The 19,852-nt window shown below is 35.0% G+C and overlaps 2 protein-coding genes across 2 annotated transcripts in view; both read right to left on the bottom strand.

Moving 5' to 3' along the window:
* The window catches only part of LOC138321940 (dipeptidyl peptidase 2-like), a 72,691-nt gene that overhangs the window by 29,300 nt on the left and 23,539 nt on the right, over window positions 1-19,852 (bottom strand). The window lies entirely within an intron of this gene.
* On the bottom strand, window positions 5,745-11,707 carry LOC138321942 (probable G-protein coupled receptor 21). The gene is made up of 2 exons (XM_069265990.1): window positions 10,592-11,707; window positions 5,745-9,385 (listed from the first exon to the last, which is right to left on the bottom strand). Exon 2 carries the CDS (start codon window positions 8,471-8,473, stop codon window positions 7,535-7,537), a length of 939 nt encoding a protein of 312 aa, XP_069122091.1. The 5' UTR covers window positions 8,474-9,385; window positions 10,592-11,707; the 3' UTR covers window positions 5,745-7,534.

Raw genomic sequence — 19,852 nt, 5'->3', positions numbered from 1 at the left:
GTATATAATTAGACACCACATCATACAGGATATATATATACTTCCCATTCATACAGGTCATATCCTTATACGACCCCTCACATCATACAGGTAGATAAATATAACTACCTTCATTCATACAGGGATATAAATTATAATTATACTACCCACACTTACATATCATACAGGTAATAATTATACTACCATTTCAATACTACCATTACCATCCATACAGGTATAATAATTATACTAACCCATACATACAGGTATATAATTATACTACCCACACATCCATACAGGTATATTAATTATACTACCACACATCATACAGGTATTATAATTAAACTACCACACATCATACTAGGTATATAATTTATACTACCACACATCATACAGGTAAATATTGCTATAATTATACACACATATATACTACTACCATTCATACAGTATAATAATTATCTAACTACCATACCCATTCATACAGGAATATAATTATACACCCCATCATTACAGTTTATATAATTATACTACCATACATCCTACAGGTATATGAATTATAATACCACCCCACATCATACAGGTATATAAATTATACTACCGCACATCATGTATCGAAGGGTAGACTACTTATACTACCTGCACATCTTGCAGGTAATATATATTATACTACCAACACATCAATACGAGATCATTACATATTATCTACTGACCCCCCACCATACTCTCATACAGGATTAGTCGTACACTTATACTACCTTCTCATTCTATTACAGGTAAATGTAAAATTATTAACTTCACACCACTCCATACAGGTATATAAATTTAAACTACCCCAATCATACAGTTAGAATATATTATATGTACACCACCACATCCCATATAGGTCTAATTAGAATAACCCAACCCACATCATGCAGGTATATAAATTATACTACCAACACATCAATTACAAGGGTACATTTAATTATTAATTTTACATACCATACCTCCATAAATGTAGGTAATAAATATGTACACCACAACAATCATACAGGGTAATATTAATTATACTACCCCTACACACATATCATACAGGGTATAATAATTTATTTACCATACCAACACCATCCTACAGGTAATGAATGATTGAATACTACCACACATTTTCATACAGGTATATAACTTATCAATACCATAGCTCCTTCATACAGCGGGTATATAAAATTATAACTAACCACAACAATCCATACAGGTATAATGATTATGACTACTACCAAACTTTCATACTAGGTATATAAATTATTACTACCTCTCCATAAATCATACAGGATAATATAATTTTTTACTAACCCAATTCCTACAGGTACTATAATTATATTTACCACAGCATCATTTCAGGTTTATATTAATTAAGTACTACCACTACTTCAATACAGGGTATATAATTATTAAGCTACCACCACATCAACAACAGTGATATAATCTAAACTAACCAAACCCACTTCCTAGCAGGTATATAAAAAAAAAAAAAATTATACTTACCCCCATTCATACAGGTATAATTAATTATATTACTTACCACAACATCATAACAGGTATGATAATTATACTACCACACATCATACAGGTATAATAAATTAAATTCACCACACCATCAATACAGGTATAATAAACTATACTTCCCCCATTCATATACAGGTATATAACTTTATACTACCATACTCCATACAGGTATATAATTATACACACCACACATTCCTACAGGTATATAATTGTATACTACCACACATCTCCTACAGTATATGATTATACTACCACACTTTTCACTACAGGTATATAAATTATACTACCATAAACATCCATTAACAGGTATTATAATTATACTACCATTACTCCATACATTACAAGGTATATATTAATTTTACTACCAGACATAATCCCACCCAATTCATTTAAGGTAATATAATTATACTACCACCCTTCATTTTTTACAGGTATAATTTAATTATACTAACCCACCAACATTCATTACAGGGTATATATAATTATACTTTCCCTTTCCATACAGGGTCTATAATTATTTTTAACCTTTTACCCACACATCAGTACAGGTTATAAAATTATACTACCCATCACATAATACATTATACAGGTATCATACCAGTACTCCATACAGGATATTAATAATACAACCACACAGCATACAGGTAATATTTCTTAATACTACCACACATCATACAGTTATTTAATTTATTACTACCCCACCACATCATTTTACAGGTAATTATTAATCTTATACTTACCATAACTCCATACAGGTATATAATTATACTTACCACACAATACATGGCAGGTATTATAATTATTATCTTTAACCCACCCACCATCTTACTGGTATATTTAAAATTATACTTTACCAATACTCCATACAGGAATATAAATTATAACTACCTACACAACATACTGGGATATAATTATTTAACCATACTCCATACAGGTATATTTTTACCACCTTTGCTAGGCTTGGAATTTAAATATTATACGCTAATACTCTAGCGGGGATTTTGGTTTAAACAATAAAATGCATGCGGTAACTTTGGAACATTGAACTTGCGTAACGGAAAAAAAATGTTTTCTGTGGCAAAGTATAAAGGACTTACCTTTTTTTTTAAAAGAAAAACCCAATGGGCTTTGTTTAACATATTTGACGCAAACATTTTAACGTGATATTATTATTGTTTTTTCATAGAATTTTTTTTTTTTTTTAAACGATTATATTTTTTTTTTTTTTTTTTTTTTCCTCATAGAATTTTTGGAAAAATGTAACAAATATTTACATGTATTTATATTTATATAAGATTCAAAACAATTTTTTTAATTAACAAATGTATACAAGAATTATTTCCCGGGGAACCGACCGGTGGCAGGACGTGATTTCCTTTTTTGTTAAAAAATTGATTGGTTTGGGTCAAAAATGTAAAACAATTACCTCTGAGCTCTATGATTCGTCCTCTAACGATCGGAAGTCCTTTGGGATGGGGGGGGACGGGCGTTTTGAGACCCTCTGATTAGGGAGGTTCAGTTATTTAAACATATTCCTTCTTAGCCTTTGGTTTCTATGGAGGAATTTAAAGCATGTGTATTATAAAAAAAAAAAAACATGGCACCGCGATTAATATTAAATCTCACTTGTTTGACAGATTATACGGTCCACACAAAAATTAACAAGTACATAATTCCCATCGAACACAAAATCCGTGAATTTTTGGTTTCATTCATCGATTGCGATAATGGAATCCTAAAGCGTTAGGGATTATATTAAATCAAAGGGCTCCCATAAGGATGTAATAACGTATACAAGTCAGTACGGGACATCTCCAATCACATTGAGCCTACTTAGAAAATCGATGGGGTTTTGGACAACATCGGAAAAAACTCAAATAGATGTAGTAAAGCGTGGCATCATCATCTGCCCTCGCAGACACAAATAAACGGTCCACCGAGTTTCACACAAATGTCTGGGACACGTGTACAATTTCTTTATATGTTATTACGGCTGTATATTAACTTTTTAGGCAAAATTGGATATACTAAAAATTTATCTCTGAAATTTTTACCTTTTGTTTGACATGTTTTATTTTTACACTAAAAGAATATTGAACTTTTTTGTCTATCGCGGATGGCATGATATAATTCTACCTTACGATGGAAAGCGTTCCATTCTTCGCTGTTCAATTGAGTTAAGGCTCCTCCACTCCACTTTTGGACTGGACTTCTTAATTGAATAATTATACGTCCCTCTATAAATTGGACTGAATTTTTATTTGCATACAAAATAATAAATATTAAAAAAAGTCGTTGTAGAGTGTAATATAAAGGGATTGGATTTTATTCGTTTTTTGCTTTAACCAAGCTTGTATGGAGCAATATTCCCCTAAGGAAATATATTTCAAATAAAAGGGGCGCTAAACGCGGGGCTCCCATAGGAAAATGTTCTTAGGGAGGGAAAATTGCTCCATTACAATGCATGGTATATACATATACTACCACACATCATACAGGTATATAATTATACTACCCCATTCATACAGGTATATAATTATACTACCACACATCATACAGGTATATAATTATACTACCACACATCATACAGGTATATAATTATACTACCACACATCATACAGGTATATAATTATACTACCACACATCATACAGGTATATAATTATACTACCATACTCATACAGGTATATAATTAAACTACCACATACATCCATACAGGTATATAATTATAATACTACCCCATATCATACAGGTATATAATTATACTACCATACACATCATACAGGTATATAATTATACTACCACACATCATACAGGTATATAATTATACTACCACACATCATACAGGTATATAATTATACTACCACACATCATACAGGTATATAATTATACTACCACACATCATACAGGTATATAATTATACTACCACACATCATACAGGTATATAATTATACTACCATATACTCCATACAGGTATATAAATTATACTACTACCCATTCATACAGGTATATAATTATACTACCCATCATACAGGTATATAATTATACTACCACACATCATACAGGTATATAATTATACTACCACACATTCATACAGGTATATAAATTATACTACCACACATCATACAGGTATATAATTATACTACCATACATCATACAGGTATATAATTATACTACCACACATCATACAGGTATATAATTATACTACCATACATATCAGGTATATAATTATACTACCATACTCCATACAGGTATATAATTATACTACCATACTCCATACAGGTATATAATTATACTACCATACATACAGGTATATAATTATACTACCCCACATCATACAGGTATATAATTATACTACCATCACATCATACAGGTATATAATTATACTACCAACACACATCATACAGGTATATAATTATACTACCATACTCCACATCATACAGGTATATAATTATACTAACCCATACTCCATACAGGTATATAATTATACTACCCCATTCATACAGGTATATAATTAATACTATACTACCATACATCATACAGGTATATAATTACTACCACACCATACAGGTAATATTTATACTACCATACTCATACAGGTATATAATTATACTACCCCATTCATACAGGTATATAATTATATACTACCATACTCCATACAGGTATATAATTATACTACCATACTCCATACAGGTATATAATTATACTACCACACATCATACAGGTATATAATTATATACTACCACACATCATACAGGTATATAATTATACTACCACACATCATACAGGTATATAATTATACTACCACCACATCATACAGGTATATAATTATACTACCACACATCCATACAGGTATATAATTATACTACCCCATTCATACAGGTATATAATTATACTACCACACATCATACAGGTATATAATTATACTACCACACATCATACAGGTATATAATTATACTACCATATCCATACAGGTATATAATTATACTACCATCATACAGGTATATAATTATACTACCACACATCATACAGGTATATAATTATACTACCACTACATTTCATACAGGTATATAATTATACTACCACATTCATACAGGTATATAATTATACTACCACATCATACAGGTATATATAATTATACTACCACACATCATACAGGTATATAATTATACTACCACACATCATACAGGTATATAATTATACTACCACACATCATACAGGTATATAATTATACTACCACACATCATACAGGTATATAATTATACTACCACACATCATACAGGTATATAATTATACTACCACACATCATACAGGTATATAATTATACTACCATACTCCATACAGGTATATAATTATACTACCACACATCATACAGGTATATGATTATACTACCAAACTCCATACAGGTATATAATTATACTACCACACATCATACAGGTATATAATTATACTACCATACTCCATACAGGTATATAATTATACTACCACATTTTTTGTTGAATACATTAATCTGATAAACAATCAGATGGACTTAAGCAGGACGATCTACATCATTGCTACTATACAAGGATAAACCAGTAATCACATGCCTAATGGATTCTCACGTCACTTTCATACAAATTTTCTGTCTTTGGTGGCAGAGTTGTCTGCCCTCATGAGCAGATATAGTGGTTACATTATTTGTTTGCAGGGTACAGTTACCCTAATTTTTGAGGAAACAATCTTCTTAACCACACAATCTAATTATTGTTGTAATAATCATCTAATTATCACAAGAACAGATAAATCAGTATCATCAGAACATTGTCACTTACCCACACTCATCAGACACTACAAATTAATTTTGGAATGACTTGACATGTTATGTTTCTATTTCTAATCACATGCACCACAAGCTTTTATTGGTCAATGTTAAAAGTTCCATGAAGACAGATTAAGATTCATCGTAATAATTACAAAAAATCTGTTCATCAAACGTCCAGTTTTAAATATAGAAAAAGATTTGTAAATATTAAAATTCACATTTGTAATTCAAGACTATTCCATCTTTGCATTTTACATGTTTACATCCCGTGGGTAAGGTATCCATTGTGACGTCATGATTTTGTAAGCAAGATTTACGTCATTTCCTCTGAAAAGTATGACATTACACTCGCAAATACATTACATCATAACCAATACCTACCCGCAAGGGCAGATAACTCTGTAATATGCAATTACAGAATTATGTTTGGTAAAATTATACAGTTGGTCCAAAACTGTTTGTAACATGGATTCTGATTTGTATAGCTCAGTTGGTGATCAATTAATCTTCGAATGATTTAATTATTGACATACCATTACCATGGTAACATGGAATTTAGAAAATTCAATTCCGATTTATAGAGGTTTGAGTTGGTTTTTTTTTAAAATTTTAATGAAATTTGATGCAAAAATAGAATTATTAAGATTTAATTAAGTTCACTGAAAATCTAAAGTTTGAACGTCAATGTGCTCTAAAAGATTGCATGAACCTTGAAATTCCAGAATTTTAAGCCTGATAATGGATGATGAACTCGATTTAGAACTCGATTCAAATCACTTTATACATATTTACTTTGACACAAAGTTATTTACAGAGGAAGCACAGGAAATGCCACATTAATCGGATGATGTCAATACATGTATCAATTCTAGTGGGAGGCATATTTTACAGCGCTTTGTCCTAACAGCTTTTAATTTTTATTTCTCTGAAATTAATTACAATTTCAGTCAACTCTTTTTAAACCAAATGTTGTGCATGCTAAAATTCATCAAGTGCTTAGTTATTGGAATAAGATTATGCACTTAATGTACACAAAAATCAGTATGTATACACAACAAAGTCTGTGTGTAGGATTTGATTTCGTTCAGACACCTGAATGAGATTTATAGGAAATTAGATTCTGTTACCGACAGCCTCACACTCAGTAATAAGATTAACACTTATCTACATGGACATTTGATCACGTGGCTCTGGACTTCTAAGATGTCCAATTACTTGCGACTGTTGACAGTAATAAAGTTGATGTTCATATTGTTTGCGATGGAGCATTCTGGGCAGTGGCAGTCTGTATGGCCACAGAGCTGACGCAGACCTTTCCGAAATTCCTGGCTCATGGCCAAATAGACAAAAAATTTGTAAGATGAATTTCCAATAGCTATCCACAAAAGGTAAAAGTGTACACGATGGGGATAGGACGTATACTGGTCAATGAATGCGCCGTACAGCTGCAGCATCAGCCATGGCAGCCACGCAATACAGAAGATTATCGTCACCACAAAGTTCATGAAGTAATTCCCCGGTCGTGACGCAGTGTCCGGTAAAATCGTCTCAAACATGTACCGTTTCTTTTGGAATGGGCGTGTGAAAATATAAGCGTTCGTAACAATGAGTGCCACGACTGCCGGAAACATCACAAGGACTCCAGCCGTCACGAAGTACGGCTTATGAGGGCCAGCCTCAATGGAGCAGATAAATACTTCTTGATAGTAGTTCGCTCTCTCAAATGAAAATAATGGTGGACAACAAAAACTGATGGCTCCTAGCCAGGCAAAGAAAATCCAGCACATGGAGCGTGTCGGGGTCATCGCGATTTTGTGCCTCTGTGGTTTTCTCACCGCTAAGTAGTGGTCAACACTCATCCAGGCCATGGAATATAAACCAGCAATAAAAAAAACTGCCAAGAGGTAAGCCTCAAAATGGCAGAACTTCTCATCATTATATATCCAGTTTTTACTGAACGTGCTGAAAACTGCGAACGGTGTGATGAACACACCAACACATAAGTCAGCCAGCGTCAGCGAACAAAAATAAACTTTATTCATGTTCCTGAATGACTCTGTACAAGCCACGACCAATAGAATTAAAGTATTTGAGGTTACTATGGCGATGGTATATACCATCGTGATGACACTCTCCGCATAGTACTCCATGGCGATATCCTTTATCTTAAAATATCACAAATAGTTCTTTCTGTTTGGCTACCTAAAGTCCTCATAGAAATGAACCATTGCACTCACAAGCATATTGACTCAACCATTCAAAACATTCTTATATTTGTTACTTAAATTTCCCAAGGAATTTTCCAAAAGACAGAATAAAATCCTATTTTCACATCAAATCACAAGTTATTTCTTCAAACTCTTCTCCTCTTCAAATGAATACGTTTTTTCTTGAACACTCAAATGTTTTCAATTTCTGACCAGGCTGGATTCAAACACAAGATTTTATTCTGTAGTTTTAACCAATGAACTCATCCGATATTAGAAATCTTTGATATGATCCAAAAAATATTGAAAATTTGATAATTGTTGATCTTAAATCCTGGGATATCTGTTGTACAGGGTCCATATAATTCTGACCTCTATAGCAGCCAATATGTTTGTGGACAGGTGTTTGTAGACAGGTGTGCAGCAGATTCCTCATTACAGGTGTGTAATCCATAGGTAAAACACCACCTGCTCCACCGGTATTAACTAGAGAACATCACCTAGGTAACCCTGTACTGTTATTTATCGTAAAAGTGATTTGCTGTATCGCGCTGAATCCCGTGTCCTGGGGTACGGCCTATTGATCAACTCCTCAGAGTATTGACATTGAAATCAATTCCAACGTCCTCAGTACACGACGACGACGTAATCCTACTGACTCAGCAAGCATGCTTGTTGTACATTTTGTTTCTGTTCCATCCACTGGCAATTAATTAATTCCTCGTTTGTTAGACAATACACATGTGTATAGAGACAATCTTTGTCACTTCACAATCAATCGTTACCTGTTGTTGATTTCATATCTCAGAACAGAACTGAACATCACAGTAAGTTATTCCAGCATGAAGCTCTTACCTACAAAACAACAGATATCTCTGTTACTACACATATTAAAGGAGAGGAGGGGGGAGGGGGAAGTAGTTAACGTGTGCTACACATATCCCAGCATGGAGAGATGGACTCCTATAGGACTCAAAGGAAAAAGACCCATCAGGGACAGATTGAACTCCTAAGGGTCAAAGGTTGTAAGGAAAATCCCATCAGGGACAGATTGAATTCCTAGGGGACAAAGGATGTAACAAAAACCTCATCAGAGACAGATTGAACTCCTATAGGGGTCAAAGATTGTAAGGAAAACCCCATCAGGGACAGATTGAACTCCTAGGGGTCAAAGGTTGTAAGGAAAACCCCATCAGAGACAGATTGAACTCCTAAGGGTCAAAGGTTGTAAGGAAAACCCTATCATGGACAGATTGAACTCCTAAGGGTCAAAGGTTGTAAGGAAAACCCCATCAGAGACAAATTGAACTCCTAGGAGTCAAAGGTTGTAAGGAAAACCCCATCAGAGACAGACTGAACTCCTAAGGGTCAAAGGTTGTAAGGAAAACCCTATCATGGACAGATTGAACTCCTAGGGGTCAAAGGTTGTAAGGAAAACCCCATCAGAGACAGAATGAACTCCTAAGGGTCAAAGGTTGTAAGGAAAACCCCATCAGGGTCAGATTGAACTCCTAGGGGTCAAAGGTTGTAAGGAAAATCCTATCATGGACAGATTGAACTCCTAGGGGTCAAAGGTTTTAAGGAAAATCCCATCAGGGACAGATTGAACTCCTTGAGGTTAAATGCAGCAACAAAAAACCCACCAGGGGGTGATGAAACATCCAAGTGTCATTATATACGATTTCCATATAGGGTACTTATGAGATAATAAAAACCTCCTATTGTTAAAATAAATGGTACCTCTCTATTTGTCAATTGTTTTTATTTCTACAATACATTATTATTACATATTATTGATGGAGATAAATATGTTCTATAACTGACTCTATATTTATGGACCAATAACTAATGCTGTGGCTGGTCTCTCATTGATTAAAACTAACAAAAGGCACCATACAAAACTATCACCACAATTGATACTGTTGTATATATACTAGTCATAAATAATCATAGTTACATTAGTATAAAAAAATCTTTGAAATATATTGATATGGTTCCTAAATGATTTAAAGCAAATTTACAAAACAAAAATTTGAGGAATTTAAGTCTGAATATAAATACCTGTGTTAGCAGGGATTGGTAAAACGTCCAGCATAGTCCAGGAAGTCATGGTCAGTACAGAGTAATCCCTGACAAGGTTCATACAACACCAGCTGGACCTAAATCTTTGTAATACAGAAGTGTCTACTATAGAGAGCCATCTCAGATACAGGCATGACAGGCACGCTCCTCTTTGCTCCGGGAGAAATTCTGTGTTGACTACAACATGTCAAGGCCGTCTATTCACTCGGTAAACACCAGTATAATGGCCAGTGATTTGATTATCCGTTGGTTTTGAATCCCAAAGAAGTGAAATCCTTTATTTTTTCTTCAATCTGCATAAAAACAAATCTCGGCCTCACATGTGGCATCCAACACTGTTGACTTGTTGATCAGTGATAGCACAAGAATCCAATGTCTGCTTCCCAGAGCTTCACTTGTATACTCCCGACAAATTGTTCTTCATCACAATATTCAATTATATACACAAATATTAAGTGGTGCCGTGGCAGCCCCAGGCAGGTATAACAATCAAACATTAGACGGTAACGAGTAAGTCACTCAGGTGGTAACATTAACGAGTTAGTCCCTCAGGTGTTACAGACAGGTGTGGACACTCACTGGACAGACCGGTCAATCAGTGATGCTGGCATTATGAGGCCTAGGATACAGGTATTGATGCAGCAGTAGAGATGTTCGGATGCGGGAGTAATCTTTACTCTGTTGAACCTAGCACATAACACACACACAAACTAGTTTTCAGAGAGTTCTTATAGCACATACATACATATGTTTTCAAAGAGTTCTTATAGCACGTACACACATATGTTTTCAAAGAGTTCATATAGAACGTACACAGATATGTTTTCAGAGAGCTTATCACCTGATGATAGTAATGTCAGCACTATGAAAGTACAGCGATTCTTTGAAGCTATATATAACTTGTGATGAACTTGGCTTTGCAAGAAGTTCACATTTGTGCAGACTGAAATTGGTGTTTATAACTGAGACTACAAAGGTAAACTGTAATGTAGGGCTGTAACTGTGGTCTAGTATATTGTAATGTATGGCTGTAACTGTGGTCACGTATACTGTTATGTATGGCTGTAACTGTGGTCAAGTATATTGTAATGTATGGCTGTAACTGTGGTCAAGTATATTGTAATGTATGGCTGTAACTGTGGTCACGTATACTGTAATGTATGGCTGTAATTGTGGTCAAGTATATTGTAATGTATGGCTGTAACTGTGGTCACGTATACTGTAATGCATGGCTGTAACTGTGGTCACGTATATTGTCATGCATGGCTGTAACTGTGGTCACGTATATTGTAATGTATGGCTGTAACTGTGGTCATGTATACTGTAATGTATGGCTGTAACTGTGGTCACGTATATTGTAATGTATGGCTGTAACTGTGGTCACGTATACTGTAATGCATGGCTGTAACTGTGGTCACATATACTGTAATGTAAGGCTGAAACTGAGGTCATGTATAATGTAATGTATGGCTGTAATTGTGAAGTATAATGTAATGTATGGCTGTAATTGTGGTCATGTATAATGTAATGTATGGCTGTAACTGTGGTCATGTATAATGTAATGTATGGCTGTAATTGTGGTCATGTATAATGTAATGTATGGCTGTAACTGTGGTCATGTCTACTGTAATGTATGGCTGTAACTGTGGTCACCTCTACTGTAATGTATGGCTGTAACTGTGGTCATGTATAATGTAATGTATGGCTGTAACTGTGGTCATGTATAATGTAATGTATGGCTGTAACTGTGGTCACCTCTACTGTAATGTATGGCTGTAACTGTGGTCACCTATACTGTAATGTATGGCTGTAACTGTGGTCATGTATAATGTAATGTATGGCTGTAACTGTGGTCACCTCTACTGTAATGTATGGCTGTAACTGTGGTCACCTCTACTGTAATGTATGGCTGTAACTGTGGTCATGTATATGTAATGTATGGCTGTAACTGTGGTCACCTCTACTGTAATGTATGGCTGTAATTGTGGTCACGTATACTGTAATGTATGGCTGTAACTGTGGTCATGTATACTGTAATGTATGGCTGTAACTTGTGGTCACATATACTGTAATGTATTGCTGTAACTGTGGTCATATATATTGTAATGTTTGGCTGTAATTGTGGTCATATATACTGTAATGTATGGCAGTAACTGTGGTCACCTCTACTGTAATGTATGGCTGTAACTGTGGTCACGTATAATGTACTGTATGGCTGTAATTGTGGACGGTCACGTATAATGTAATGTATGGCTGTACTGTGGTATACTGTAATGTATGGCTGTGATTGTGGTCATATATAATGTATGGCTGTAATTGTGGTCATGTATAATGTAATGTATGGCTGTAACTGTGGTCTGACATACAATGTTTTATTGTAAGGCTGTAATTGTGGTCACGTATAATGTAATGTATGGCTGTAATTGTGGTCACGTATAATGTAATGTATGGCTGTAAACTGTGGACACCTCTACTGTAATGTATGGCTGTAATTGTGGTCACGTATAATGTAATGTATGGCTGAAACTGTGGTCCTTGTATACTGTAATGTATGGCTGTAACTGTAGTCACATATACTATAATATATTGCTGTAACTTTAACTGTAATTAGTGATTCTTGATTTTAATTGTAATGTCTGTGTTTTTGTCATAAGTAAACCCTTTAATTGTATTGCTGTATTGGAAACAGGGTACTCTTTGTGATTTCTGCTTCAGTTCAGTGATAAAATTGTCTGAAGTCAATTGGTAGTGCTGTAACTTACTATTATGTGATTTTCTATGCTTGGTTTATGTCATGTACTGTTAGCTTTTTACTATACTTACGTAAATGTTGATTTTAACTATCATCTCAGCCATTATATAGACCTCACTGTAAGTAATAAATCCTTACAGTATTGATCCCCTAATGCCCAATACATCAGGGCTAATTTTGGCTATCACTATAAATGGTTTATAACCTCATTAACAGTGTCTGGAACTGCACTGGACATGGCCATACATCCTCTGTCTCATCATGGTTTGACTCACTGTACATGGTTTATGATCTACTGTACATGGTTTAAACAATGAATTCAATGGTAAAGTTTCATTGTACAGATTCCTATAGCCTTTACATGGTTTATGAAAAGGTACATGGTTTATGACTTACTGTACATGGTTTATGACTTACTGTTACATGGTTTTTATAACTCACTGTACATGGTTTATGACTCACTGTACATGGTTTATGACTCACTGTACATGGTGTTATGACTTACTGTACATGGTTTATGACTCACTGTACATGGTTTATGACTTACTGTACATGGTTTATGACTTACTGTACATGGTTTATGACTTACTGTACATGGTTTATGACTCACTGTACATGGTTTATGACTCACTGTACATGGTTTATGACTCACTGTACATGGTTTATGACTCACTGTACATGGTTTATGACTTACTGTACATGGTTTATGACTCACTGTACATGGTTTATGACTTACTGTACATGTTGTATTGACTACTTACTATACATGGTTTATAACTCACTGTACATGGTTTATGACTCACTGTACATGGTGTATGACTTACTGTACATGGTTTATGACTCACTGTACATGGTTTATGACTCACTGTACATGGTTTATGACTTACTTTACATGGTGTATGACTTACTATACATGGTTTATAACTCATTGTACATGGTTTATAACTCACTGTACATGGTTTATGACTCACTGTACATGGTTTATGACTTACTGTACATGGTTTATGACTTACTGTACATGGTTTATGACTCACTGTACATGGTTTATAACTCACTGTACATGGTTTATTACTCACTGTACATGGTGTATGACTCACTGTACATGGTTTATGACTCACTGTACATGGTTTATGACTCACTGTACATGGTTTATGACTTACTGTACATGGTGTATGACTTACTGTACATGGTTTATGACTCACTGTACATGGTTTATGACTCACTGTACATGGTGTATGACTTACTGTACATGGTTTATGACTCACTGTACATGGTTTATGACTCACTGTACATGGTTTATGACTCACTGTACATGGTTTATGACTTACTGTACATGGTTTATGACTTACTGTACATGGTTTATGACTCACTGTACATGGTTTATGACTCACTGTACATGGTTTATGACTCACTGTACATGGTTTATGACTTACTGTACATGGTTTATGACTCACTGTACATGGTTTATGACTCACTGTACATAGTTTATGACTCACTGTACATGGTTTATGACTCACTGTACATGGTTTATGACTTACTGTACATGGTTTATAACTTACTGTACATGGTTTATGACTCACTGTACATGGTTTATGACTCACTGTACATGGTTTATAACTCACTGTACATGGTTTATGACTTACTGTACATGGTTTATGACTTACTGTACATGGTTTATAACTCACTGTACATGGTTTATGACTTACTGTACATGGTTTATAACTAACTGTACATGGTTTACTAGGCAGGCTATTATCACAGAGAACAGACATGTCAGAAAAATGTGATCTATCATGGTATTATCACACTGGGGACATGTTTAGGTAAACCTTTCTAGTACCCAGGACATATCAATCCATATTGCTAGAATGTTTGCTGTCTCAATGAAAATTGGAATGGCTTCATCAGACCATCAGCCAATTTCTCATCCATTCTTCAGTGATACATGCATGCTACAGTGGCGGTTATTAGCGGTATGCATTAGATGGCTCTGTAATTACGTCTTATATCACTTGGCTTTGTGGAATCTATTGGAATACTTCTAGGTTTGATTGGCATTGCTGGAGTTTACTGTAGCTAACGCCTGTTGTAATGGTCTCTATAGGAATTTGTTGTCTCTGCCATGCTGAGCAGTAACGTGGCAGCCATCAGGCTTTGCCACTCTCTTGCCACAACAATCTTGTCAGTACAAATTTACATCACGATTATGTGATTTGCATAACAAAAAGCCACTCTGAGACACGCAGGCAATTACTGCTGGTTTTGGCAAACTCTTTGTTATACTGGCGCTGAGAATATCTTAAAGAGTTTTTAGCCAAAATGGATATGGTGGTGTACTTTAGGACCTGTAATATACAGGAAATGTTTAAATGTTTACAGTAACATGTTTCCTGTGAAGTAGACCATAATTGAATTGTTTGTGACATTAGTAACCTGGACTACATACACTGTCAGAAGAATGCATCAAGTCCCTGTGACAGATGCTACTGTCAGGAAAACACATCAAGTCCCTGTGACAGATGCTACTGTCAGGAGAATGCATCAAGTCCCTGTGACAGATGCTACTGTCAGGAGAATGCATCAAGTCCTTGTGACAGATGCTACTGTTAGGAAAACACATCATGTCCCTGTGACAGATCCAACTGTCAGGAGAATGCATCAAGTCCCTGTTACAGATGCTACTGTCAGGAGAATGCATCAAGTGCTTGTGATAGATGCTATTGTTAGGAGAATGCATCAAGTCCCTGTGACAGATGCCACTTTCAGTATTCCCCACTCTCCCATTGTGTAAGTTTCCCAGCAGTAACAACAGAGATTGGATCATTATACCCCATTGTTACAGTCTCACAAGTACAATGGGCATTGTTATAATTGATTATGATACCTCCATGTCTATAGTGCATACAGTACCAGGGCCTATATCAGCTACAACTGGTGTACTGGTAAATACATGTAAATACACAATATTACATAAGTACACAGGAATATTATATACGGACTGTTAGAAACCATTTCATTCAAATACAACTGTCAACAAAACCTATATCATACATATGTATACTCATTTACAGTAAAATCGATAATAATATACATGTTTTTTTTTATCAAAACAGACACGTCTTGACCCAACTTTTTACCCTGCAACATTAATAAAACGACATATTTAAGTTAAGGACGCTGTAAGAAAACATCTCTAATACAATTATCATTGTTTTCAGGTATTCTGATTTTATTGTGTTAGGCAACAAATAAAAACAACATTCCCATCCCATAGAATTTACATTATAATGCTTTGTCAGAGATTTGTACAGGTGCAGACAAATAAAAACACCATTCCCTCCAGTAGAATTTACATTATAATGCTTTGTCAGAGATTTGTACTGGTGCAGACAAATAAAAACACCATTCCCATCCCAGTAGAATTTACATTATAATGCTTTGTCAGAGATTTGTACAGGTGCAGACAAATAAAAACAACATTCCCATCCCAGTAGAATTTACATTATAATGCTTTGTCAGAGATTTGTACAGGTGCAGACAAATAAAAACAACATTCCCATCCCAGTAGAATTTACATTATAATGCTTTGTCAGAGATTTGTACAGGTGCAAACCACTTGATTACCTTGTCAGAGATTTGTACAGGTGCAAACCACTTGATTACCTTGTGTTAATTAGTAGACAAATTAGCAGCAATAAAAATGCTGGCATTCAAAATAACTACGTAGAATATGAAACAATTGGTGAAGAAATGCGGAGAATTAATTTCCGTGTGTAATCATTGTTTCGTGTGACCATGCAATCCGTCCTTTACGTGATGATGAGACTTCCGCTGAGGAAGGTAATAAAGGTTCCATAGAGGAGTAATTAGGGGAAGTAACACCTGTCGCTGATGTCAGGACAACTCGTTAGTCTGTTAATCACCTGATCATCCTATACATCAGATAGATCACACAGGTACAATAAACTGTATGTCACACTGATAACATCACTGAAAATCTGTGGGTTTTTCTGTATTTTTGAAATAGTTGATGGTGGTGATTATAAATGGCCATTATGAATCTAACAAAGCTAGTATTACTAGGCACCCTGGGGGTGTGGGTGTGGCACCCTGGGTGTGTGTGTGTGAGGGGGGGTGTAGGAGTAAGAGAGAAAGCCAGGAAAGTGATAAATGAAAAAGTACTGACAGTTAACAGAGAGACACAAATGAGTTGTCAGGGAGATACTCATAAAATATACAACACGGTAAATATAAAAAACATTAACTGGTTTTATTGATGAACTGTTTTACTATGTTACACAAAGCTTTATAATCCTAAGTGATATTGGTCAGACTAACACATTGTAAGTTGATATAGGGTCCAAAATAAATCTGGCTTTGTTACAATAATGTTCAAACAAAACAATATGATAGAGGACGGACTGGTTAATGTCAAATCCATAATGATACACTCAGCCTGCCAACTCAGACAGGAAATATAAAAAAAACAGCCGCCAGGTACTCGGAGCAAGTCATTCATCAAAAAACATAGACTATAATCAATTTCTGGTACTAATAGGGCTTCATTTATACAATTTATCAAACAGAATCATATATATGTGGCCCTTAAGCTACTCCTGTCATAATCTTTGCTGAGACTATATAATTATGTTGAATTGAATTATTGCAATAAATTATTGATGATAAAGTTTAAGTTCTTAAACTTCAATAAAATGTCTGCATCTATATAAACCCTATGTAGCCAAATAATGGCAAACACATCTTAATTTTTTAACTGATTCTTGCTGTCATAAATCTGGATCCATCACTGATGAATGAGTTGAATCCTAGATTTCGAGGATTATAAAAGGTCAAGGGCAAAGATTACAATTGTTATATCTGATCATTCTAAAGCTCAAAGGTTAAGTGGTAAATTCAATCACTAAATCTAACATAAAACACGGTCAAACATCACATCTAGAGTTCAGACAGGTCACAGTTCAAACATTACAAAAGGTCTAACATCACATCTAGAGTTCAGACAGGTCACAGTTCAAACATAAGAAAAGGTCAAACATCACATCTAGAGTTCAGACAGGTCACGGTTCAAACATTAGAAAAGGTCAAACATCATATCTATAGTTTAGAGAGGTCATAGTTCAGACACAAGATAAGGTCAAACATCATATCAAGAGTTCAGAGAGGTCACAGTTCAGACACTAGATAAGGTCAAACATCATATCAAGAGTTCAGAGAGGTCACAGTTCAGACACTAGACAAGGTCAAACATCACATCTATGGATCAGAGAGGTCACAGTTCAAACAATAGACAAGGTCAAACATCACATTTATGGATCAGAGAGGTCACAGTTCAGACACTAGACAAGGTCAAACATCACATCTATAGTTCAGAGAGGTCATAGTTCAAACATCAGACAAGGTCAAACATCACATCTAGAGTTCAGAGAGGTCATAGTTCAAACATTAGACAAGGTCAAACATCACAACTAAAGTTCTGAGAGGTCATAGTTCAAACATTAGACAAAGTCAAACATCACAACTATAGGTCTGAGAGGTCATAGTTCAAAGTCAAACATCACATCTAGAGTTCAGAGAGGTCACAGTTCAAACACCAGACAAGGTCAAACATCACATCTAGAGTTCAGAGAGGTCACAGATCAAACACCAGACAAGGTCTAATTTGTACAACATCAAAAGGATTAAGGTTTGTGTATCCAATTTACTTGGAAAGAAATAAAAGTGAAGATATTGTCAAAAGGATTGCAATGTGACATGTATCAGTTGGTATGGAGAAGAATGTGCACATACTCCAAGATTCACTGGATATTCCATGGAACTTAAAGACAAGAAGGTCAGATATGATTTCTACAGCACTGTTAGGGGTCAGAAGCACTGTTAGGGGTCAGAAATGAACAAGTCAGAGGGATATTATGATACGGCAGGACTGAGGGGCAACAGTCCTTCCCTATATCCTACCACCCTAACGAATCCCCCTCCAGCTCCACAGCTTATACAGTATATCAGAGGCTATCAGTTATATACAGCAGCATTTGGATGATAAGGATCTGACAATAGTAAAACTACTAACTAGAACTACCAGACCTATCATACAGATCCTAATACCTACTGGTAAGTCAGCGATCTCTCTTTGATAGTCAGAACATGCTTGATGATAACACCATCATAATACAACACTTAAATCTTCATACACACCAGTCTGTGGTATTAGCAGAAATCTGGGTCGATTCAGTACAGTACTCTTCCTTCAAAAACTATCAAACATGTTTTATTTGTTTAATCTTCTATACAGACTTTCATCTTAATGACAAAACACAAAAAAAATGTACACAAGCAGTTGTAGGGGACCTTCACCAATACATCTTCTCTGTAATTTATATTAGTATCACAAATACACAGATATCTGTTCTCTCCTGTTACATGTGTATCCTCTCTGTAATTTATAATAGTATCACAAATAATACACAGAT

This window comes from Argopecten irradians, chromosome 4, assembly GCF_041381155.1.
Source record: "Argopecten irradians isolate NY chromosome 4, Ai_NY, whole genome shotgun sequence".
NCBI classification, from domain to species: Eukaryota; Metazoa; Mollusca; class Bivalvia; order Pectinida; family Pectinidae; genus Argopecten; species Argopecten irradians.
The sequence above is the reverse complement of the archived record's forward strand: the minus strand, read 5'-3'. Positions and strand labels throughout refer to the sequence as shown.